At 46.1% G+C, this 25,522-nt stretch overlaps 1 protein-coding gene across 1 annotated transcript; it reads left to right on the top strand.

Moving 5' to 3' along the window:
• Positions 1-637: 637 nt before the first annotated feature.
• KLHL42 (kelch like family member 42) lies at positions 638-25,198 on the top strand. Its single transcript, XM_084876692.1, has 3 exons — positions 638-1,832; positions 13,741-13,934; positions 19,466-25,198. Exons 1-3 carry the CDS (start codon positions 955-957, stop codon positions 19,915-19,917), a joined length of 1,524 nt encoding a protein of 507 aa, XP_084732818.1. The 5' UTR covers positions 638-954; the 3' UTR covers positions 19,918-25,198.
• Positions 25,199-25,522: the final 324 nt, after the last annotated feature.

Here is a 25,522-nt window from a genome sequence, read left to right as displayed (position 1 = left end):
CAAATACAAGCTCTCCTGCTTCCCAGGCCTTTATATCGGGTGCACCCCATGCTCCGAGCCCCGCAGAACCTGCTGCCAGCTGGCCGGACTTTCTGCAAGATGGCTCCTCCACAATGACAAGCCCAAGGCTCCGCTGTTCAAGGCTCCGCTGTGGGTGCCACCTACGCGACCCGACCGGAGGCGGCCAGTGCGCCTCAGCCCCCAGGACACGGACACGAAGCGGGGCTGGGCCCGAGGGGCGAACCCAGAGGTGATGCTTTGCTGACTCCCTGGACCCCGGACTTCCTTCAGTCCCTTCGGCTTTTCGTCTTGCCCTGGAAGAGAAAGCAGCCTGGCCGCATCTCCTCTCCCGTCCCCGGGCGAGCATCGCCGCAGGCCCCGCAGCTGCAGAGCCGCCGCGCCCGGCAAGCAGGGGAGGCCGCGGGGCCGCGCCTCCCGCCTCCCGCGCCGCCGCCGAGTCTGGGTCCGAGGAGCCGGCGCTCCCGGGGAGCCGGCGCCGGAGCCGGCCAGCGGGTGTGCGGGCCGCAGGGGTCCTGCGGGCGGAAGTGCGGCGGCGGCGTGGGCGGAGGCGCGGGCCGGGCCCGGGTCCCCTCCCGGCTGACGCGGCCCGGGACGGCCCCCGCGGGGACGGCCGCCTCCCCGCGCCCGGCGCGCGCCCGCCGGCCCTTCTCTGGCGCTGAGCGCGCCCCGGAGGACGGGGTCGCCGCTCGGGGGCAGCGCGACTGAGCCCGGCGTCCGGGCCCAGGAGGAGGGGCTGCCTCGCCACCCAGATCGGCCGGGCGAGCGCAGGCGGGAGCAGCGGCCCTGGGCAGGCCTCCGCCTCCTCCTCCTCCTCCTCCCCCCGTTCCTCCGCTGGCGCCAGCCCCCGGCGCGCCCAGCCGGAACCCAGCGAGCGCGGGGCGGAGGAGAGGCGAGCGCGCAGAGCTGGCGGGCCCCGCCGCGGCCCCCGCGGCCATGTCGGCCGAGGAGATGGTGCAGATCCGCCTGGAGGACCGCTGCTACCCGGTGAGCAAGAGGAAGCTCATCGAGCAGAGCGACTACTTCCGCGCGCTCTACCGCTCCGGCATGCGCGAGGCCCTGCGCGCCGAGGCGGGCGGCCCCGAGGTGCAGCAGCTGCGCGGCCTGAGCGCGCCGGGCCTGCGCCTGGTGCTGGACTTCATCAACGCCGGCGGCGCCCGCGAGGGCTGCTGGCTGCTGGGCCCGCGGGGGGACCAGGGCGGCAGCGGCGCGGCCGACGAGGAGGACCTGGACGAGGCGGGCCTGCTGTCCGAGCTGGTGGAGGCGGCCTCCTTCCTGCAGGTCACGTCGCTGCTGCAGCTGCTGCTGTCCCAGGTGCGGCTCACCAACTGCCTGGAGCTGTACCGCCTGGCGCAGGTGTACGGGCTGCCCGACCTGCAGGAGGCCTGCCTGCGCTTCATGGTGGTCCACTTCCACGAGGTGCTGTGCAAGCCCCAGTTCCACCTCCTGGGCTCCCCCGCGCAGGCCCCCGGGGACGTCAGCCTGAAGCAGAGGCTGAGGGAGGCCCGGATGACGGGGACGCCCGTCCTAGTGGCCCTGGGGGATTTCCTGGGGGGGCCCTTGGCCCCGCACCCCTACCAGGGGGAGCCCCCGTCCATGCTCAGGTATGAGGAGATGACGGAGCGTTGGTTCCCGCTGGCCAACAACCTTCCTCCTGACCTGGTGAACGTCCGGGGCTACGGGTCTGCCATCCTGGACAACTACCTCTTCATCGTGGGCGGCTACAGGATCACCAGCCAGGAGATCTCCGCCGCGCACTCCTACAACCCCAGCACCAACGAGTGGCTCCAGGTGGCCTCCATGAACCAGAAGAGGTAAGCTCCCACCCAGCAGGGCGCTGCTGCCTCCCCCTCCATTCCCTGAATATTTGCTGGGCGGTCACAGGAGGCTGTGCTGAGGTGGGAGGTGGATTCTGGCAAAGCTCCCAAGGAACTGAGACCTTTAAAGGAAGAAAAGGCCCCAAGGAAGTCTACAGGCTGAGTGGTTTCCTTGCAGGTATTGTGTCTGTAGGCCAGCTGCTTTCTTGGACTCGATCCCAGTGGGGAAAAACATGCTGTAGCTTCCTAAGATGCTTACAACGGTCCTTTAATTTTGCTTTTATTTTTTACCTTTTATTTTATTTTTTAGGCTCTGATCATGGTGACACATTGGGCAGTAACCCATAACGCTGACTTTGCGGGATTGCCTGTTGATGTTGTCAGTGACTTTTGAGCCTCCCACACTGGAGCACCAATCTATGATCAGGAGATGATATTTGGGATTGTATTATTGGGTCGGCAGCTAAGTAATTGCGGATTTTTTAAAGAAAATCAAAGACAATTTTTTCATGGAACTAAATAACTTTATTCTGTAATGTATTGCCCATTTTGATCAATGACCTTTTGCCATCTTTCAGGCAGCATCATAATCCCACGTTCAAAAAACTTCTGTTTTTTATTAGCAAAAAACTGAATCAGGTACGATTTGACATCATCATCATTATTGAAATTTTTACCATTCAAGGAGTTTTGTAAAGATCGAAACAAAAAGTAATCAGATGGTGCAAGGTCAGGACTATATGGTGGATGTGGCAAAACATCCCAACCAAGCTCCATTAATTTTTGCCGAGTGACCAAAGATGTGTGTGGCCTTGCATTGTCATGATGGAATACAACACCTTTTCGATTTGTCAATTCGGGCCACTTTTCTTCAACTGCATTGTTTAATTTCGTTAGTTGTTCAATGTAGACATCAGAATTGATCGTTCGGTTGGGTGGTAAGAGTTCAAAGTAGACAATTCCTTTGTAATCCCACCAAACTGACAACAAAACCTTCTTTTGATGAATATCAGCTTTTGATGTTGTTTGAGTTGGTTCACCTGGCCTGCTCCATGATCTTTTCCGCTTGATATTGTTGTAAACAACCCATTTTTCATCGCCAGTTATCAGTCGTTTTAAAAATGGATCATTTTCATTACGTTTCTTTAGCAAATCGCAGCTGCTAATGCGTTGCGTTAACTGTGATTCTTTCAGTTCGTGAGGAACCCATGTATCGAGTTTTTGAACATAGCCAAGTTGTTTTAAGTGATTTTCAATGCATGTATGTGATACATGAAGCTTCTCTGCAATCTCACGTGTTGTACTGTGACAGTCCGAATTGATTATTGCTTTGATTAGGGCGTCATCAACTTCAACTGGACGACCAGAGCGTCTTTCATCTTTGAGTGAAAAATCACCAGAACGAAATTTGGCAAACCAATTTTGACACTGCCGTTCTTTTAAGGCTTCGTCACCATAAACAGCACATAACTTTTTATGAGCTTGTGATGCGTTTTTCCCTTGCGGAAATAAAAAAGCAAAATATGACGAAAATGTTTCTTTTGATTTTCCATTTTTCAACGAACGCCAAACAAAAACTACAAAACAGATCAAAAAACTTTTTTTACTGATTAACAGCTGAATAGCCAACTATCAAATACAAAATGTGTTTTACATTTGTACTACGTCTGCAAACCTAAAAATTCAACTGAAGCCATATATGTGTGAAACCCGCAATTACTTAGTTGCCGACCCAATACTATTACCTGTATAGGACTGTCTTTCTTATTTTGTATCCTCTCTTTGGCATCTCACCTCCTCCCCAGATTGCCATCGTTATGGGCCCAAAGCTTGAGTCTGGAAGTGGTCGCCTACCCTATTAGAATATTCCCATCCACCCCAACCTTCTCCCTTACCATCCTGCAAAACCCTCCCAATATGAACTTGGGTGACTTGGACAAAGGAAGAGAAAAGGTGCGAGGGTAGAGAAAGGAGTCAGGAAAGGAATAGGAAAACAGGAGCAAAGCAGATACAGAAAGAGGTGGTAGGAAATAAAGATGGTAGGGCCCAAGATGACCCAGAGCCATTCAGAAGTGGGAGAAGAATCAATGGAACCCAAGAAAGGACAAGAACACAAGAATACCCTTTCTTCTGGTCCACCTGTATCCATCTCCGGTGCCCCCATGTTTCCTGCCCTGATGTGTGGAGCAAGGAGTCAGGGGACTCCCCACTTGTCAAAGGAAGTCTGAACAGGGATGGGGAAGCCATTATACCTGTTTACTTCACTTGAGGGCTGGGCCAGGCCATGGGGAACACTAGCTTTATTTCTACTCTAGTGTAAAGTTTGTTTTGGTAAATGTTCCTTTTTCTTTTTCAATATATTTTATTGTTTTTTTTTTTTGTTTTTGTTTTTTACAGAGAGGAAGAGATAGAGGGATAGAGAGTTAGAAACATCGATGAGAGAGAATCATCAATCAGCTGCCTACTGGGGATGCACCTGCAACCAAGGTACATGCCCTTGTCCGGAATCGAACCTGGGACCCTTCAGTCCTCAGGCTGACGCTCTATCCACTGAGCCAAACCGGTTTTGGCAGTGTTCCTTTTTCTAATGATTAAAGATAACTATGTAGTTATTCTAGAAAGCTGAAGAAAGGAAAATAGTAAAGATGCAGAAAGGCTATCACTGCTGCTCCCTCCTTCCTAGAGGCAACCGCCATCTACATACAGGTTAACATATTTTCTTCCAGCCCCTTTTTAGTGCGTTATTTATACCGCTAAGATGACTTCATCTTTAAAATTTGATGTCAGGAATATTATTACTATTATTTCTTTAAAAGATATTTTTATTGGTTTCAGAGAGGAAGGGAGAGGAAGAGAGAGAGAGAAACATCAACGATGAGGGAGGATCATTGATTGGCTATCTCCTACACGCCCCCCATTGGGTATAGAGTCAGGAACCTGGGCATGTGCTCTGACCAGGAATTGAACCGTGACCTCCTGGTTCATAGGTCAGTGCTCAACCACTGAGCCACTCCAGTTGGACAAGAATGTTATTTTTAAACAAATTCTAGTAGCTTTACCTAAAGCAACAAAGAAACGTTCAGTGGTTATGAGTGATGCTCAGATTAGGGGTGTAAGGCCCAGCAGGTTGTCTGTCATCTCGACACACGTGTCTTCTGCTGTGTCAACTGGTGCTCAGCACGCCTCCATTGCTCCACAACTCTCTCACTAAACCTCATGAAATTCTTTTCTTTTAAAAAATTTAAAAATATATATATATTTTATTGATTTTACACAGAGAGGAATTGAGAGGGACAGAGAGTTAGAAACTTCGATGAGAGAGAAACATCGACCAGCCGCCTCTTGCACACCCCCCACAGGGGATGTGCCCGCAACCAAGGTACATGCCCTTGACTGGAATCGAACCCGGGACCCTTCAGTCCGCAGGCCGACGCTCTATCCACTGAGCCAAACCGGTCCCGGCAATGAAATTCTTTTCTTTCTTGACAAATCTTTGGTAGTCACCAAGGAATATTCTTTCTGTCCTCTTTGGGGGGAAAAAAAAAAGTATTTGAGTAATGCCTGAATTCATGCTTAGAAAAATTGCAAATGATATGAAAAATTATAGAGTATGTCTATCTATAGACATATTTATATATTTTAATACACATTAATACTTACAAATTATAAATGTACTAGTGGCTCAGTGCAGCTGCCGGCACTGCCTTCGCTCAGGCGGGAGCCGCCTTCCCGCCTTCCCACGCTGCCCAGAGGCCCGAGCGGCTGGGGCGGTGCAGAACGCCTGCGTCGTTGCCATGTTGACGACACAAGCGTCCCACCCCCAGCCACTCAGCGTCTGTGTATGCAAGTTAATCTGCCTTCTTTGTTGGGTTAATTTGTATATTCCTGATTCGTGGGTGAGCATCGCGAAGGTATGGTCAATTTGCATCTTTCTCTTTTATTAGTGTAGTTTTTCATATAAATATGTTGATAGTGGTTAATAGGGGAAAATGATATACATGGGGGGTGTACATATAACATACATGTATATTTTTACTCAAATTGATTAAGTTATGCTGATTATTATAGCACTTGATGTCTTGATGTTTCCACTTAACATTACTGTGGCTGACAGTTTTTCTACATCAACAAACAGACCTCCCCCTCCCCCCAGCCATGTTAATGGCTATGTAGTATTTCAGCCCGTGGATGTACCATAATGTAATTAATCTCTCCCTTATTCATGAGCATTTAGATCACTTCCATTTGCCATTATAAACCATGCTATATTGATCATCTAGGCTAGGGGTGTCGAACTCAATCAGAGAAGGGGCCAAAATCTAAAATCCAGCCTAAATCGCGGGCCTAATGGTTTACTGAACAGTCATAAACTGACAATGTCATAAACTGACAGCGGAGTGCAGTGATGACAGCGCGGTGCGGGCCACATTGCAAGGCCTGGCGGGCTGGATTTGGCCCGCGGGCCTTGTGTTTGACACATGTGAATTCTAGGCATATGTGAGTTTCTATATGGCAAATTCCTGGAAACCTTGTGTGAATGTCTCTGATTGAGAGATTATTCTTTTCATACAATTATCAGCCGTTTGTATTCTTTTGTAAGTGGCCTTTGCTAATTTTTTTTTAAATTGGCTTGTTTATCTTTTTCATATTTATTTTGTTATATTTATATATGTAGATATTAGTCTCTTGTCTTTTATCATAAGGTTCACAAATGCCTGAAGTGACCATGGATGTAAAGTCAATGAGTAGAGGTGGGAGTTATGATAAACTAGAGAGCTGCTGCCCCACCATAAGAGGGCTCCACCTCTCAACCACAGTTGGCTACAGTATTGCCAAATGGAAGTGAGCAATGGTGTTGCCAGATGTGTAAATCCTGACTTTTTAAAATGTTGGCAGCTTACTCCATTTAAAAAACAAATAAGTCAACAATAACAAGAAAAACTTTGCAGACCCAACCAAGTGCAGGCTCTAGTTTTGGGCTTAAAGTTTTTAGTGTATTCTTTTCTTTTAAAAAAATACATTTTTATTAATTTCAGAGAGGAAAGGAGGAGAGAGAGATAGAAACATCAGTGATGAGAGAAAATCATTGATTGGCTGCCTCCTGCACATCCCCTCCTGGGGATCAAGCCCAAAACATGTGGCCTTGACTGGAATTGAACCTGGGACCCTTCAGTCCACAGGCTGACACTGTATCCACTCAGCCAAACCAGCCAGGGCTATAGTACATTCTTATATAAAGATATTTAAAATGTTTTGCAGTAAAATTTGTTATGTGTTCTTTGAGCTTTCTATCTTATGTAGGAAAGGATTCTACAAACTAAAAATATATAAATATTCATCTATCTCATGATCTATTTTTTTATTTTGCCTTTTTACACTTAGATCTGAATCTGTTTGGGATTTATTTTTATTTAAGGTATAGTGTGAGGTTTTAACAAGTTTTCTAAATATCCCAGAGGCCTTAATCCTTCACACTATGATTTGCAAAATCAGTTGTCATATGCTATTGTGCTTGTTTTTAAATTGGCAGATTTGCTATTCCTGCATCAATAACACATTTTTAAAATTATGGTAGTTTGGTAATCTATGGTGTGGGCAAAAAATAGGTTTATAGTTGTGAGTGACATTCTTTTGCATTAAGAAAGCTATTATGATAATCATAACCAGCATATCTTTTTCCAAATAACTGTAAACCTACTTTTGTCCACCCTCTCCTTATCTTATTTTTTTGTCTAGTATGACAAAGCCTCCTTTGTTCTGTTTTGTTTTATTTTAATTCTATTGGCTGCTTCTTGCATATCTTCTTCAGATAAGCTTTGGAGTCTGCTTGTCAAGTCCTTTTGGGATTTTGATTAGGATTATGTAGCATTAGATTAATTTGGAGGAGGATTCACAGCTTTATAATATTTTTCCAGTTTGAAAAATGGTTTCTTTGTCCAGGAATTATTTAGGTCTTTTGGTCCTTCATGAAAAGTTTCTTTTACTATATTTGTAGCATCTGTATTTTTCCTACAGAGATACTTTTTAAAGTGATATTTTCTAGTTGGTTATGGATGCCTTATTGGAATGTGTACCCTTCTTTCTCTCCCTCAGCTTTGACTCAGATCTGACATACTGTCAACCAAGAGTCCCTTCCTGAATTCTCAATTGGGTTCAAACTCTGTGTTCTTCCAGCACAATCCCACTTTGCATTGAAATTTTTTTTGTTTATGTTCGTCTCTCTCTCTTCCAAAGGAGTCTAATTACTTATTCAACGCTTATGTATTCCTACTGTTAAGATGGTGTCCAAAAAAAAAAAATAGATGTGTGCAACTCATGGTTTGTTGAATTGTGGCATAGATTTTTATGTTACTGTAATAAAACCCAATGTATAATTTGATAGTCATTTAAAATGTAACATTTTAGTGAACAGTTTAATCTTATAACAGTCACTATAGTTATTTAGAATAGCTGAACAAATATGTAACACTTAATTGAGTATTTAGTCTGTGCTACCATGTTTCCCCGAAAATAAGACATCCTAAGAAAATTAGACCTAGCGCATGGAAAGATAAGACATCCCCTGAAAATAAGACCTAGCGCAACTTGGGGAGAAAAAATTAATATAAGACACTGTCTTATTTTCGGGGAAACAGGGTAGTTACTGTTCCTCCTACTTTACATGTATTATCTCACTTATTCTTCACAAGGGCTATATTAGGCAGGTTCCCATTTCATAGAAGCAGAAACTAAGGCACCGGAAGTTAAGTAGATTGCTCAAAGTATCTACTAGGAATAGTAACAAAAACGGAAGTACCTATTGAATACGTACTATTTAGATAGCTTTTTAGTTATTTAGTACTATTTAAATAACTATTTAGGTAGCTTACAAGTTACGGCAGTGATCATCTTCATTCCTTTTAAAAAGTATTTTCTTCCAAGAAATGAAGCATAGGTATTTTATGGTGCTGTGCTGCTTCTCAGAATTTTATCCTGTGTGCTTCAGATTCACCACAGCCTTTATATCCAGTATTTTTCTTGTCACCATAAACAACAAGGAGGACACAGTTCCTGGCTGCAGGAATTTATAATTGATGAGACAAGTATAAATGAAGCCCACTTGTTTCTGGCTAATGCATCCAACACAAGTTTTCAGAAACACTGCAGGGAGCTTATAGAACCTTGAGTAAAAATGGCAGGTTTTACACAGCATTTCTATTCGCTTTTTGACTCACGGCTTGTGGGACGGATCTCTACCGTTTTTACTTTAACCAGAGGTCAAATGCAGAGCAGCCTGCTTTCCCCAGGCCCTGAACAGGGCCACCATCCCATATTTTTTTTAAAAAAATATATTTTATTGATTTTGTACAGAGAGGAAGGGAGAGAGATAGTTAGAAACATCGATGAGAGAGAGTCATCGATCAGCTGCCTCTTGCACACCCCCTACTGGGGATGTGCCCACAACCAAGGTATTTGCCTTTGACCGGAATCGAACCTGGGACCCTTCAGTCCCCAAGCCGACGCTCTATCCATTGAGCCAAACCGGTTTCGGCCATCCCAGATTCTTAATGAAGGACAGCCAAGAACCCTAGGCTTAGGAGATTTTATAAAGCCCTTCTCACCCTGGAGAGCATCGTGCTGTATGACCAGCAGCAGATACAACAATAAATGGTTAGGGCTGTGCCCACACGCTTGAAAATGGCAGTGAGTCCCCATGACTCTTTGAGAGGATGCTCTGAAGCCCAGGTGAGCAGTACTGCCCCATGGTCTGAATGTGGATTTGATCTTGGGCATTGTTGGGACATAGCTCTTCACATGTGAAAGCTTGTGCGCTCACAAAATTGCTTGCTTCCCCTCCCCACGTTAATTAGCGATAACTTGCTGAAGCTGGCCATTGTGGCCAGGGTCAGTTCATTAATTGCTCTATTTTCAAAGTTGCCTAAGGTGACCAGATGTCCCGCTTTTGGCGGGACATCCCGATTTTTTTGTTAAAAATTGTTAAAAATCGGGACTGTCCCTCCAAAAGCGGGACGTCTGGTCACCTTACTCTAGTCCCTTCCGTTGCCCTGCACTTTTGCCGTGAAATTGGAGTTGGGTGTGTCCTCCTGATCGGCGTGTGACCACAGCAAGGCTGGGAGAGAGACTGAACAGTCTCTCTGGCAGAGGTGGCGTCAGCGTTGTCAGCCTTAGCTGTCCCCTGCCCTCTGAGCTAAAGTTTAGTATTTTAGAGCATTTCTAGAGTCCTGGAGCCATCAGGAGATTTTGTGCTGTGGTTAATGTTCAGTGGAGCCTGAGTGTAGTGGGAAAGCAAGCAAGCTATTCACCCCCCACTCCCCCAATATAATTTTGGCCAATAGTTTAAATCGCTTTGTGCACTGACGTTTCTCAGATGGTAGTAGATAGGAACCATGCCTGATTCTGTTTCCTAACCTCTCCCCTCTCTTCTTCCTGGTCCCCGGGGGAGGTTAATACATAAAGAAGTGGCATAAAGTCGGCAGCAGAAGGGGAGAGACAAGGCAGAAGGATCTGGAGGGTCCAGAGACTATACAGTCCTCTTCTGAAAGGCTCAGAAAGGACCTTGGCATTTCACTCTGATTTTCACTATAACAGTAACAGATGCAATTCATAGCAGTGAATTGAGCTGGTACTCTGGGCAGCATATTGTGGTCACTGCTTATTGTGGTCACCACTTTTAGATGTCAATTCCTATTTCATGCCCACAGCATCTCTGTGAGTTAGGTATTGTTATTGGTCCCATTTCCCCAAAGGGGAAACTGAGGCCAACTGAGTTCAGCTAACTTGCATGTAGTCACAGGGCTAGTACTCTATGCCACTCTGCCTCCCTATAGTTGTATACAGCTATCAATCATTGATATCTGTGCGCTGGTGTTTATCATGATTTATCTAACTTAGCTTTTAAGGATATTCTTTTGAAAAAGAATATGTTTTTTATTGATTTTAGAGAGAGAGGAAAGAAGAGGGAGATAGAAACATTGGTGAGAGAGAACATTGATCGGCTACCTCGTGGGAATCGAGCCCACAACCCAGGCATATGTCCTTACTGGAATTGACCTAGCTACCTCTCAGTGCATGGGACAGTGCTCAATTCACTGAGCCACACTAGCCAGGGCTAGCTTTTAAGGATTTAAATAGCTTTGTATTTCTTCTAAGTGACGTAGAAATTAAATCATTGAATTTTTCTTACTTTTTTCCCCCTGTTTACTATAAGTAAGTCAAGTATGTAGCTCCAACAAATTATCTGGTTTTAAAAATTCTTCTTTTTGCCTCCTGAATGTACTATCAGGGATCAATATTAAGAAAAATACTACAGAGGCCATAATTTTAAAATAATTGATAGCTTGAATTTGTACCTTTACCATTCAGGAAATGAAGAATAGAAGAACTATTTTTTTTTTTTTAAATTGGAACTATTTTCAGAAAATCGGTAAATGACAAGAATTTATGAATAAGAGAGCACCTTGTGCAGAATCCCAGAGTGCATCACAGCCAATAACAGTTGTAGCTGACCAATGAGAAACCAACCCTCCTGAAGTGGACAAACTCAGGCGTAGGACATGCAGAAAAGCATTTCCTCTAAGTGACCTGTTTCTGCAGGTGTGACGACGCTTTTCAACCCTAACCACGTGCAATATTGTGCTCTTCTTATCCCCACTTCACAGGTGGAGAAACTGAGGCCCAATGACATGTCCATGGTCACATAGCTGTTGAGCAGTGGAGCCGAGATTTACCTGTACAAGCCTGGGCTCAGACCCCTTAGCAGTAGGCCTCTTCATTAGGAGGTCTGTTTTGGGGTGGCAGTTTCATCTGGACACAAATTCATTGTAGAAAAATGTTCCCCTTCAAGTGAATTCGAGCATGTTGGGGTCTGGAGAGATAGCATTTACTTTTAACTGCCTATTCATTCAGCCTCAAAAAGAAGCCCTTTGCATGTTTGCTCAGGACAAATGATGCTGCTTGGGTGAAGACTCAGAACTGTTTTGATCTGACAAAATTTACTATCTGTGTACCTAACGCGGAGCAAAAACAAATTGTGGGCTGGTTAAAATTTAGTGCTTATTTACAAGCTTTATTTCCCTTGGTTCCCCAAATTTGCACGCAGAGAGAGGGCATCATGGTCAGATTTTAAGGACCATTGGCAGCAGGAAAAGTAAGCAACATGAATCAGGGACCCCCCAGTAGTTGCCGCCTCTGTGAGGTCTGTTGGCATGAAACATGGAATGGCTGGCTGAGTTTAATAGACAGTATGGGCTTCTTGATGAAGAGGACTCTATTCACTCTCTGATTTGAAAAGCAAAACTAAATCTTACTTAGGTATAAACATTACAAGCGCTTTAAGAAATCTCAGTTTTTTAGTAGGTGGCTATCACTCACAGATGTCCCGAATCCTAACGCATCAGTGTTTATCAAACACCTTTAGGTCAGGCATGCTCCACTGGTGCACTGTGCTTCTTTGTTTACCCTCTTATATTCTTCGCTCCTGTGAAGCCTCTGTCCCCTTCTTTCTTTGGATATTGTTACTTTTGAAGAAATTATTGTTTTGTTGTTAGACGTGGCCTCTAAATTCACCTGGTCTAGTCTCTATATTTCATACTAGAGACCCAGTGCACGAAATTAGTGCATGGGTAGGGTCCCTAGCGGTTGCCGGCTGGGGCCTCCCTTCCCTGGCTGCCAGCTGCCAGCCGAGGCCTTCGTTCATTCTGCACCACCCCCTGGTGGTCAGCGCATGTCACAGCAAGTGATCCAATTCCCAGTCTGTTGAACTCCCGAGGGGACACTTTGCATATTAGGCTTTTATATATATAGATACTAGAACATGGAGAAACTATAATGCTAGTATCTTATCTCGGTGTAGTATTTTCTGATCAGTTGTTTGCTCTAATTATTTTGACCACTCTGTGCTGGATATTACCCCTAAGCTAGAGAGAAGGAAGTGAAGGGTTGGGCCCCAGTCAGGTAGCTGGTTATCAGCAGAGCTGGGATTCAAACCCGGTGTTCCGATTTCCGCCCCAGGTCTTTCTGTTGCATCATGCTGCTGCTCATACTATTGTGAACTCGAGACAGTAGACTGGCCCAGCGTTTCCAAATGTTTCTTCTTCCCCGTACTGAAGCCTATGAGCAGCGTTTAATTCTCTTACTGAATAGGGGGCTTGAAATCAGTGTATTTCTCTTTTTAAAAATAATTTCACGCTATGATAGGTGAGCACTTGTTGATAGAAGTATTTGTTAACATGTGTAAGTACCCTAAGAATGCTGGATCAAAATAGTTTTAATCAGTTCAGTGCTTACCTGCCCACCTCACCTGTTTTGAAGCACCATATAAGATACCCTCCTGTGGAGGAGGAAGGAACAGCAATCTCTTTGGTGTGCTCTTGGCAAGGGGGTCTCTGAATCGCCCTTCAGCAAACACACTTTGCATACCCCTGTCTGTGTAAGCAGTGCTGGTGACTACCCCAGATGGAGCCTACCCACGTAGTAGGAAAAATGAGGTAAACATTCTGAGTCGAGAGACAAGGGAGTGGAGGGGGTGCTTTTCTCCCTTAACACTTGGTCTTGCTCCTGAGAAGAAGGTTTAGTAAACAGAGTTTAGTAAACAGGGTAACTTTGGTTCTGGTGTAAGGCTAAGCAAGATCAGTTCTTGTTATACTGAATGCTTACCCTCAGTTGCTGAAGTTTGGAGAATGCACCATTCTTGTGGCCTTCTGGGGACCAGAGTGAGATGTGAGATGCCCTTTGGCCATCCCTCTGTCCCAGGCAGGATGTCACCCAACATGGACAGCAGGTTTCACCTCCTGCCGTCCGACACTTCCCCGCTCTGCTTCGGCAGTTCCTGCCGTCGTCTTATTTCTTTAAAACAAGTTCATGCCAGGACAACTGACTTTGTGAACCCTTGTGTTCTGTCTTTCAGGTCTAACTTCAAACTTGTGGCCGTTAATTATAAACTCTACGCCATCGGTGGGCAGGTCGTGTCCAACGTTGAGTGTTACAATCCCGAGCAGGATGCGTGGAATTTTGTCGCACCCTTACCCAATCCTCTGGCTGAGTTCTCTGCGTGCGAGTGCAAGGGGAAAATCTATGTCATTGGAGGATATACGACCAAAGGTGAGTGAAGGGGCCACGTAAGTGGTCCTCTCCTATGTCAGCTTTGCAGGCAGGTGAAAGATCAAAGGAAGGGCATCTCCTCCTGGTGGGGAAGGGCAGAGGCTGCCAGCCGGGGAAGGGCAGAGGCTGCCAGAGGAAACACTCCGGTGTACACAAGTGCGATCTTGTGCATGACGTCCTGTGTACTCACACCTCCGGGAGGAAGCGGGTCCTGTGAGACAGGATGGTTTGGACAGGAGGGGCCTTTGATGCCTCTGAACGGGGTAGAGAGAACTGTGAAGAAAATGTGTATTTCTGCTCTGGAAAGCTGGCCATATAGTTTGTCATCTTATGACTTGGCTGGGACATTCCCATCCTTTCCTCCAACACACATGAATCTCCCCCTCCCCGCCCTATGCAACACTATGGAATCAGTGCCAGGCAGCTTTGCAGAGATTTGTTTTCATTTGCTCCCTTCCTGAGCACAAGCATATGAGCTGCAGATTCTGAAACGCAGCTCTCCGCTGTTGCTTACACATATAGGAGGAGCAAGAGAACATGACAGTTTTTTTTCTGACTGGAGGGTGGGAGGTGGTTCTGCTATTTATTAAACTGTGCATATGTGTTTTCCACGTTTTTGGTGGGCATTTGATGGTTCATCAATTTGGAGATAAACGTTCCTCCAGCAGGTTTTATACGGCTCTGCGTAGCAGGAGGCCTCTCACAGGCTTTATTGGCAGGACACGGCCTGGCTGTGGGGAGAAAGGCAATGGCGGGCCACCAGGAGGAGATGCCCTTCCTTTGATCTCTCACCTCCTCCATAAAGCTGTTGTTTCCAAGGAGATTTATTTCTTCATTTGCTCTGTCTGACTGTAGAATGTCCAGAATTTTCAGAAAAGGAGTAACTGGACTACTAGGACGTTGGGCCAAATTGGAGTCGCAGGGACCACTCTGTTTGACAGAATGAGATTACCTGTCACTTCTCTGTGGTGTGACATGGGCAGGACAGGCCTGGGGGAGTGATGCTGGTGGCCCATGAAGCTGTAGGCGACCACATGTTACTTAGTACAGGATAGAAGTCCCCGTGCTGATACAGGCACAGGGGACAAACATTCTTTTCACCATAACCAACTGCGTCTTGTTTTGGGGATTTATGTTAGAGGAAGAAGTTGAATGAAAGGTGTTTTATGAGCATCTGATTCACTTTTTAAAAAATTATTATTAATTCTTCTTAGAGCGAACTCTAAACAGATGCTTTGGTGGGGAGGCTGGTGGGTGCTCTTTTAGTTTCCTGTGGCTGATTTAACCAGTGACCATAAACGTGTATCCTGAAACAGCAGAAAGTGTTTTCTCTCATAGTTCTGGAGACCAGAAGTCTTAAATCAGGGTATCGGTAGGGTCTCGCTCCTTCAGAAGGCTCTAGAGGAGAATTCTTTCTTTCTTTTTAATATGTTTTGATTGATATTAAAAAGAGAGAGAGAAAGAGGGAGTGAAACATGTGAGAGGATGTGAGAGAGAAACATGGACTGGTTGCCTCCCAGATGCACCCCAATCAGGGGTCAAACCCACAACCTGGGTCTATGCTCTGATCAGGACTCCAGCTGGTGAATTTTTGGTGGAACATGGGATGGTGCTCCAACCAACTGAGCCACCGGCCAGGGCGAAAATCCTTTCTTGCTGCTTCCATCCCTGGCGAGCGGCAGCCTCATGCTCATCTCTGCCTTTGTCTTCACGCATCTTCTCCTCTGTGCTCGTGTCTTTTCTTCTTCTGTCTCTTTCAAGAACACGCTTCTCCTTGAATTCAGAGCCCACCTGAGTCATCCAGGATGACCTGCAAGGACCCTTTCTCCAAACAATGTCCCATTCCAAGGTTCTGGGGGTTGGGAGGTGGACGTATCTTTTTGAGGGCCACCATTCAGCTCATTCACTACCAGTGGTGTGTTTGCCTGCACATTTAAGAGGCAGTGACAGGGAGCAGTGCAGGGGAAACAGTGAGCTTCCCGTTCCACCCAGGTTTTTATCCTGTTCCACCCAGGAGCTATTCCCAGTGTCCCTCCCTAGTGACTCTCCACTGAAGATAATTACCAACTTCCCTTTACAAATAATGGGACGGGGGGGGGGGGGGGCATTTTGGGGGGGCGGGGAGGGTGAATCCTAGCACTCAATCCTTTTCTCTTTTTGTCTTTTGTTAATCCTCACCCAAGGATATTTTCCTTTTAATTTTTTAAGAGAGTGGGAGGGAGAGGGAGAGACAGAGAGAGAGAGAAGCATCGATGTGAGAGAGACCTATCCATTGGCTGCCTCTGCATGTGTTCCCTGACCGTGGCCAAGGATCGAGCCTACCACTGAGGTACATGCCCTTGACCGGAATTGAACCAGAGACCCTTCAGTCCACGGGCCAGTGCTGTATCCACTGAGCCAAACTGGCTAGGGCTCAATTCTTGCATCTTCCACATTGGCGTTCAGGTTGCAGTGGCCAACTTTATGTGCTTAAGTAAACTGTAGCCTCTTGAGAATTCCTGTGTGCACATACGTACCCCCGTGTCTGTGTCTTTTCTCCGAAGACAGTAAGTACAGCTAGTCACTTGTGAACATTTCCAAGAATTCCGACTCCCTTCCGGCTGTTGTAACACAGCATGCGCCCGGCGGGCTGTCCTACGCACACAGACCTCCGGGCCTCCCTCCCGAGCGGGAGCTGTGAAGCCTGGCAGGCCGCACCGTGACCCAGAGTGCCCTGCTGGGAGATGGCCCGGTTTTTCCATGACCCTGGCTGAGCCAGTGTTCCTTAGATCTGACCTGGAAAACCCCGGCTTGTGTGTTTTCTAGTTTCAAAAGCCACGGCGAATGCACCCTTTTCCCTCGGGCCACCCACTGTGATTCCTGTCCCAGGTTCCCCAAGCCAAAGGCCCACGATGGGATGGTGAGGCGAGGTGGACGGAGGGATGTTTGTGTAAGCGCTGAAAACGAGTTTTCTAAGATGAGAGGGCAGGGCCGTTCCTTGTACGCTGAAGCTGCCCTCTCCACTGGTTAGCCTCTTCCCAGCATTTCCTAACAGTTCTTTGTACATAAAACAAACCATAATTGTTATGAAAAAAACACACAAAATACACACACAAACCCTCTGGACTTCAAATTGGGTTCTCAGCCTGCTGACTTCATTAGGTGAGACTTTCAAAATTCAGAAAAGTTATAGTTCATGATTTTTATGATAGTTATTTGACTATTATAATTCTTGGGCAGGCACTAAAGACTTAAAAAAATTCATTCGAAAGTAGTAGTAACCACTAAAGGGAAGAAGGGTAATTAGTTAAACGTCAGAATCAACTCTGCATGTAAAAGAGAAAAGGTCATTCCTCCGACTCAAACCACCTCCTCATGGTCTGAGCCTTGTTGGGTGAGGAGAGAAAACGTTTACAGGAGACCTGGAAGGACCTTCCGACCTGGAACTGAGAAAGACTGACGCTTCACCAGAATAAGTCCTTCATTCATGCCATGGGAAGCCAAGTTACTAAGGAGCACTTTCTGATAGATCAGCAACCAAACTTCCCGGGGCTGTCTCCTAGACTGAGCTTTGTCACAAAAGCTGCAATAAAAAAAAATATTGGGGGGTAGGGGGGGTTAGTGTGGGTGGGAAACAGGAGGACAGTTCCCTTAAGCTATAGCAGTTCTGAAATCCCTGCAGGTCTGGGCTGGTCTCCTCTCCACCCCCTCTGGGCCCCCTGTGCAGGCACTTGTCTTGGCACCGGACATCGTGGTGGAGCTCTTTAACCGTGGCCCTCGGTGGCGGGTCCTTCTGGCTCGGGTAGAAGTGCAGCTCCCCCTGCTCCCACTTTCGCGGCCGTGGGAATGCTGTCCACTTGTGCGTACTGTCAGTTCCCCTGCTGAGCTGTCTTACACTGGTAGATTGTATTGTTTTTTTAAAGCACGACACACAGCCCTGGCTGGCTTGGCTCAGTGGATGGAGCGGTAGCCTGCGGACTGAAGGGTCTCAGTTTCAATTCTAGACAAGGGCACATGCCCAGGTTGTGCGCTTGATCCCCAGTAGGGGGCGTGCAAGAGGCAGCCAATCAATGATTCTCTCTCATCATTGATGTTTCTAGCTCTCTCTACCTCTCCCTTACTCTCTGAAATTAGTAAAAATATATTAAAAATAATAAAGTAAAACACAACACACGGGAAGTTCATTCTTTCTGATAACTCAGCACTTCCCTCTCTCCCCCGGTGAGGCTAAAATAGTCTATTTATTCTTTCCTAGAGGAGAAAAGGAAAAAAAAGAAAAATGAAACTATATATATATTAATTATTATTATTATTTTAATCCTCAGTTGAGGACACGTTTAGAGAGGGGAAGGAAGAGAGCGAGATCAGTGTGAGAAACATTGATCGGATGCCTTCTGTAGGCTCCCCAACTGGGGATCAAACCCACAGCCCAGGTTCGTGTCCTGACTGGGAATCCAGCCAGCAACTTTTCAATGCACGGAAGGATGCTCAACCACCTAGCCACTCTGGTAGGGCAAAACTAAATATTTTACCTTTCACACGCATTTTTAAAAAGAGAGCAGGCAGTGCTTCCCCTTCATTCAGAGTAATGTCAGAGCCAGCAGTCTCTTCTACTGCCTGATGTTATCCACACCATGGCTGTCTCCTGGGAAGTGGGCCAGGGAAGGGAAGGGCCTTTGTCAGTGTGTCTCTGTGTTAACAGTTGGGAAGCGGAATGGCCAGAGATTCTAAGGCTTGACAGCCAGAGGTGAGACTTGCATTTCTCCTGACGTTTCTGTCCTTTTGACAGCCCATAGGAAACCTCACTTGTCTGGTTTTGTGGAATCCATGGTCAAGAATAGATCGCTGGGGGCTCAGCCTGTCTGTATTACATAGTCAGCGGTCTGCAGGTATTGATGAAGTTTCTGAGGCTCCGATTCTCCTTACATTGGTTGGCTTGGTGGTTCTAAAAGGTGTAAGGGCCCGGCTGCCGTGGTTCCGCGGATCTACCATTGAACCAGGAGGTCACGGCACATGCCTGGGTTACAGGATCAATCCCCAGTATGGGGTGTATAGGAGGCAGTCGATCCATGATTCTCTTTCATCATTGATGTTTCTATCTCTCCCTCTTCCTTCCTCTTTGAAGTCAATAAAAATATATGTATTAAAAAATCCAACAAGCTTCTGTCAAAGAATCAGAAGATAGACATAAAAAAAGAAGTGTCTTTAAAAGTAATAAATAAATAAACAAACAAACAAATAAATAAAAGGTGTAAGGGTGTCAGGGAGCAGGGGACGTGCCCAGATCACAACTTCTCACCTCGCTGGTCTCACTGATTCTGAGAGCATCCCAGGGCGGGGACGTGTGTGCATGTGAAGTGAGTGGGGACGATTCTAAACGGATCTCCTCCTAGCCATTGACAAAACTGTGTTCCCAGCCTCTGCTTGTCTGAAACAGCGGTGCCTCTGTGCACCAGGTTATTGGGGGGAGGTCGGCGGTGATACACAGCCTGGGCAGCTGGTGGTGTTAACTCGCGGCCGTGTCAGATTTGGCCTTTCTCTTCTCGTTTCAGACCGGAACATGAACATTCTGCAGTACTGCCCCTCCGCCGACATCTGGACCCTCTTTGAAACGTGCGACGTCCACATCCGCAAGCAGCAGATGGTGTCGGTGGAGGAGACCATCTACATCGTGGGGGGCTGTCTCCACGAACTGGGGCCCAACCGGAGGAGCAGCCAGAGCGAGGACATGCTCACCGTGCAGTCCTACAACACTGCCACCCGGCAGTGGCTCTACCTCAAGGAGAACACGTCCAAGTCGGGCCTCAACTTGACTTGCGCGCTGCACAACGACGGCATCTACATCATGAGCAGAGACGTGACCCTGTCCACCAGCCTGGAGCATCGCGTGTTCCTCAAGTACAACATCTTCGCCGACAGCTGGGAAGCATTCAGGCGTTTTCCGGCCTTTGGACACAACCTGCTGGTGTCCTCTCTCTATCTGCCCAATAAAACGGAAACATGACTGAAGCGGCTTAGCAGTTACAAGAAGCCTGGTTCAAGACAAAAAATGAGACGTAGGGCCCCATTTCCAGGGAGGCTGACTTCATAGGTCATATAGACAACAGCTGTAAATAAGCTTACTTGAACTAATTACTTGAAAACTTGTGGAGAAAGAGACACCAACACTATTATTTTTTTAATTATTTGGTTTTTAAATTATGGGAGCAAATCCATGATCACGTTTTCATCCAGCTAGGATAACCGTGAGACAGTGACTAAAACTGATCATTGAAAAGAAGATGGCATTGTGTCTGCTTCGTAAAGGGCCAAAGTCAGTAATTGGCGAGAATGGTAAAGATGATTTTAAAATCTGTTTCATTTCAGTCACTTGAAATATCCTAATACCATAAGTGAGAGTGTTTTTTTGTTGTTGTTGTTGTTTATTAATTTACTTGACAAACAGTTGTATTAACACTATTGTCTCCACCTTTCCCCCAATTATAACCATGCATACAATGTTCAGATACCTTATTGGCACACTACCTTCCAGGAAACATACAGTGATGGAGCCCTACAGTGAAGCCTTGCAAGCCTCCAAAACTTGCATAAAAACTTCCTCAGTGCTTTTTCCAGTCTTATTTTGCAATTATAAAATGCTGAGTAAATAGGCAGATATAAGCCCTTATTTCATTTATGTGGCAGGTAGCAGATATATGGCCAGAGAAGTTGCATTGCTTATTGAATAGAGGATATATTATTTAGAAGGACGCATCCATATATATTTTAAAGTGGAGTCGTAAATTCAGAGGGGAAGAAAGCACCCAATAAGAAAAATAACCACCTTTTAAGACTTACTTTGATTGAATGTATTCGACTTAGTTCTAAGACTAAAAAAAAAAAAAAAAAAAAAAAAAATAACCTTATCCTATTTAGACCAAGCATCTTTCTAATTTACTTTTAGCCTTTGAATTCACGCTTTGCTTTGGTGGGGCAGGGTGAGGGAAGCTGTGAACTGCTTGCGCTGGAGAGCGGGGACGAGGCTCTGACAGAGGCGGTGTGGCATCCGGGGCTATTTCTGAAGTTGGGTAAGGAGCTCCACTTGATTGTTAAATCCCAGGGAGCCCAGTTCAAGCAGTTGCGTGTTTTTAATAAGTCAGTTAACAGTGGATAAAAGCTTCTGCCCATCATAGATCAGCATTTCTTAAAAAACACACACACATACTTACAGGAAATTTGTTTTGGTTGGAAAACACTTTCTGAACTTCTCTGATCTTTTGTAACGGAACCAGGTCAGCGGTGCACTGGATTCCACCCTAACATTCCAGTTAGCGCGCCTCCCTCCAGGAGAGCCGGCAGGAAAGCGGACAGGGTCACGCAAGCTCATCACCGCAGATGCTTCCCACGTGCAGACAGGGTCCAGGGGAGCTGCTGCTTCAACAGTGCCTGTCTTCCAGGGCTCACTCCAGGGTGTCTACAGTCGTGGCCTCCTGGCATATTTAAAACGAGGATCTATCTGGCTGTAAAAACTATTTGCACAACTTTTCAGGAACACTGCTAGGTAAAGTGAGGTAAGCCTTTATTGTGGAGACAGATCTTTGTATCTTGTCACCAACTAGTCCTACGATAGAACACCCCTCAGTACTCAGAAATCTGTTTAAGGATTTCTAAGCCATATCCGTTTATTCTCAAATATGTAGCCCTTTATTTTTTTTTGCGCTGAAATCTTCCTGGGAATGGTATATTAACACTAGGTTTATATCCCTTTATATTCATTATAGAATTGAATTTCTAGTGACCTATAATTTCATTTCATGTATTTTAAAAAATATAATTTATTTTAGATAGTGTTAACGTCTGTTGCTACAGAGCTTAACTTGTTAAGGCTTGACATTTTGCATTAAGAAGATTCTGGCCAGTTGAATTAGTTCTAGACAAGCAATTGGATATTAGCTTGTAACTATTATATGAAATACAATGTTAGTCCTGCCAACTAATTCTCTTCCTGATTACATTCTTTGGGTCCGTTTTCCTAATTCCAACAACTAGATTCTTGGCCCAAGGGAAGGCATACTCTGATCCACAAAGCTCTTTTTATAAATCAGGTTTGCTTTGTATGTACATGTGCCCCCCATCCCTCCCTTCCTCCCTCTCTCTCTCTCTCTCTCTCTCTCTCACTGTGTGTGTCTGTGTGTGTGTGTGTGTGTGTAGGCTGGGATATTATAATTCTAAGATATGCTGACTTTTCATAAGGTTTTGTTGCTCTGGACTGCCAGCAGTGTGTGCAAGGTGGAATGTCCAATAGGAATGGACCAGTGGATTGGGATACCCTCCTTCCTGCAGTGCACATGAGCTGTGTTGACATTTTGAGGGTCATTTTAATTTAGCTCTGTTTCCGTGTTGGGGCCAGTGTTCCAGTGAAGACTACCAATGTGAAAACTGATGTTGCTTTGAAAATCTCCCCTCACCCCCAGGATTTTGCTCTTTGATATTATCCCTTGGTTTTCTTCCTTTCTCTAAAGGCATTTTCTTTTCTGAGATACTTTTAAAAAAATATATATTTTATTGATTTTTTTACAGAGAGGAAGAGAGAAGGATAGAGAGTCAGAAACATAGATGACAGAGAAACATTGACCAGCTGCCTCTTGCACACCCCCCCTACTGGGGATGTGCCCGCAACCAAGGTACATGCCCTTGACCGGAATTGAACCTGGTACCTTTCAGTCCGCAGGCCGACTCTCTATCCACTGAGCCAAGCCGGTTTCAGCTCTGAGATCCTTTTTGTGGAGTGCTAACCTCCCATTATGGAGAGGGGGTTCCTGGGAGGCTCCCCATGGTGGCCACCCTGCGAGAAGCCCCCTTGTTCACTGAGAAGGGTCTGCATGGCAGCGTGAGTCCTGAGCGTGGACTGGTAGAGGGCGTTACTGGTTCTTTCTGTCATTCTTTCTAGTTCTCTTTTCAACACCTTTAGTTTCAGAGGCTTCTCTCTTTCGTGTTCTTTGAAAGTTTTTGGGGTGAATGGGTGAGAGTTGGTTATTTCAACAATGTTGGTTCAGTCATAACCATGAAGTACTGAGAAGGTTATGGATACTAGAAGGAAACAAGCAGATGAAGATTGCGCCTGAATACCAAAGAGAGTTGTAACTCTGCCATTTATTTTGGAACCCAAATCTCAAGTAATTCCAAATGCCTTAGATATCAATTAAAAGTCATACTGAGATAGACAAATCTCAAGCAAACGATCAAGAAAATGCTTGTTCTCTTTCAGTAAACGCTCACTCACTGAGCACTGTGGATGCTGTGTTTTCAAGTTTCCAGGTAAAGGCGTGACTCTGCCTGCTGCGGCACAGGTAGTTGGAGGGGCAAGGCCTTGGCCTTCCTGGTCAGCCAGCATGCCGTGAGCAGTGGCTTAGAGCAGAGCATCTGAGAAGCAGCATAGCCACAGAAAGGTAACATGGGTGAGTGTTGTATGCCTTCCAGCCAGGGGCGGGGCCTCTGGAGCATCTGTGCCATCCTTCTCTCAAGGCGACATTCCGAGCGAGCGGCACTCCTTTCCTCTGTGCCAGGACTCGGTTGTAGAATCCACGTCATCACCACGTCTAGGCATTCATTGCCGTCCGTCAGGGAGATGGAGCCTATTTGTCATCCCGCCTTAGCGGACTGAATGAATTAGGTGAATAGGTAGTTCTCAAAAAACGGTTTTGAAAGCAAGGAGGCAATGAGCCCAGTCCCCAGAAATGTTTACTGTGTGTCTTATCACGTGAAAGACAATGCTAAGAACCGGGGATACAGATATCAATATGCCACATCTCTGACCTTGAAGAGCCTACCACCTTGTGAAAATGGTCACCGTAATCATAACGATAGAGCACCCCTCAAAGATGTCCACTTGTGTCAGGCACACAGGGCCCCTGGCTTGGCTGCCTCTTCAGTCCTGGTCCAATCTGCCCATTAGTGAGTTACTAACAGATGTGAAATAGCTTTTCTATAAATTTGAACATCATACTTTTGTTTTTGATGGTATGCTTTTTTTCCTCACTATGTTCCATAGTCTTTTCTGTACCTCTTTAATTTTGGGGGAAAAAATTATGTGATCTTTATTTAAAAACTAGAGGGCTGATGCATGACATTCATGCACTTGCAGGGTGGGGTGAGTCCCTCAGCTAAGCCTGCACCCTTTAGCAGTCTGGGAGCCTTCAGGGGATGGCTGACTGATGGCTTAGGCCTGCTCCTGTGGGGAGCTGACATAAGCCGTCAGTCAGACATCCTTAGCACTGCTGCAGAGGCAGAAGAGGCTCCCTTAACTGCCACTGCACTCACCAGCCGTCAGCCTGGCTTGTGGCTGAGCAGTGCTCCCTCTGTGGGAGCACACTGACCACCAGGAGGCACCTCTTGCATTGAGTGTCTACCTCCTGGTGGTCAGTGTGCATCATAGCGACCTGTCATTCCGCTGTTCGGTCGATTTGCATATTACCCCTTTATTATATAGGATGCTTACTAGGCACTATAGCCCATGTAGCTAAGGGCTCAGCAGCTTGAGCCCTTGAAATGGAGAAGCAAAGCTAGGGAAGTGGGTATGCAGAGAGAGGCAAGCTGCTTGCATGTGCATTTATACCTATGCCTTTAAAACACTTCCGTAACAAGTATTAACAAAGAAACTATCCTTAAGACACTAGTGCTGACTAAAAGTCAGTTAATTTTGCCTTTGTGCTAACTATCTAAGGGTATTTTCCATCCGTATGTTTCATTCACATAAGAGTGTGTGTTTTTCATTTTCTTGTGTTTACTTTGGAGCACGATATAAAATACGCACCCATTGACACAGGCACTTGATAAAACCATTTTCACTCATTCCTACAGGAGACAGATGAAATGTATAAGATTGTCAATTCCGAGGAGCAAAAGTGTGCAGTCATTACTTTGGTAGGGTCTACTGGTGCTTTTTCAAAATGGATGTCATAGTTTGTTTCTAGTAAAGATTTGGAAAATGTAATTTGTATTACTGTGTCATTTTTCTAAAAAAAATTAGGGGGCTCCTTAGATGTCTATACAATGTTTTCATATCCAGTGGTCATGCTGGGGAAGATGATAATCTGTAGAATGAATAGTTATGTTTTGTTATGACTGATACTTTGTTATAAAGGTTGTACTGAGTCTTCAATTTCAAGTGTGGCTTCCCCTGTAAACATTACCCTATGGTTCATTTAAATGCAATGCTGCTTAGGAAGCACTTGCCCCAACAGCATTCATTTTGTGTTTAGAACTCTAGGAGAAAATCTCTTCAATAAAGTGAGTCTACATCAGCGTTTGTTGTCTGTTAGGTACTTACACCAGCTGTGTCCCCTGGGCTGTGCCGGAGCCGGGAGGAAACCGGTGAAGCACGAGACCGGCCATGCGAGGGTAGCCGCCTGCCGCCCAGGGAAGGCCCGGCCGAGACTCGTGAATGGGCAGCGGTGGTAACCGTGGGGCAGGAGGGGCCCGGTGCGGAGCACAGGCTGGGAGAGCTGTTGGACGTCACCAAAGAGGGGTGTGGCGGGGGACCTCCACTTCCTTACCATTTTGAATAAAAGAATGAAGTCTACACCCCACAGCTTGGCAGTAATGGCCCACCACAACCCGTCCCTCCCTCT

The sequence above is a fragment of the Pipistrellus hanaki genome (assembly GCF_964339955.1).
Source record: "Pipistrellus hanaki genome assembly, chromosome: 3".
Lineage (NCBI taxonomy): Eukaryota > Metazoa > Chordata > Mammalia > Chiroptera > Vespertilionidae > Pipistrellus > Pipistrellus hanaki.
Note: the sequence above shows the minus strand (reverse complement) of the source record. Positions and strands in the feature narration are given on the sequence as shown.

What these genes read in the sequence shown, in the direction of transcription:
- KLHL42 (XM_084876692.1), top strand. Translation starts at nt 955, where the DNA reads ATGTCGGCCGAGGAGATGGTGCAGATCCGCCTGGAGGACCGCTGCTAC. An exon ending in GCCTCCATGAACCAGAAGAG is followed by an intron (nt 1,833 to 13,740) that starts GTAAGCTCCCAC and finishes TCTGTCTTTCAG; the next exon opens with GTCTAACTTCAAACTTGTGG. An exon ending in TGGAGGATATACGACCAAAG is followed by an intron (nt 13,935 to 19,465) that starts GTGAGTGAAGGG and finishes TTCTCGTTTCAG; the next exon opens with ACCGGAACATGAACATTCTG.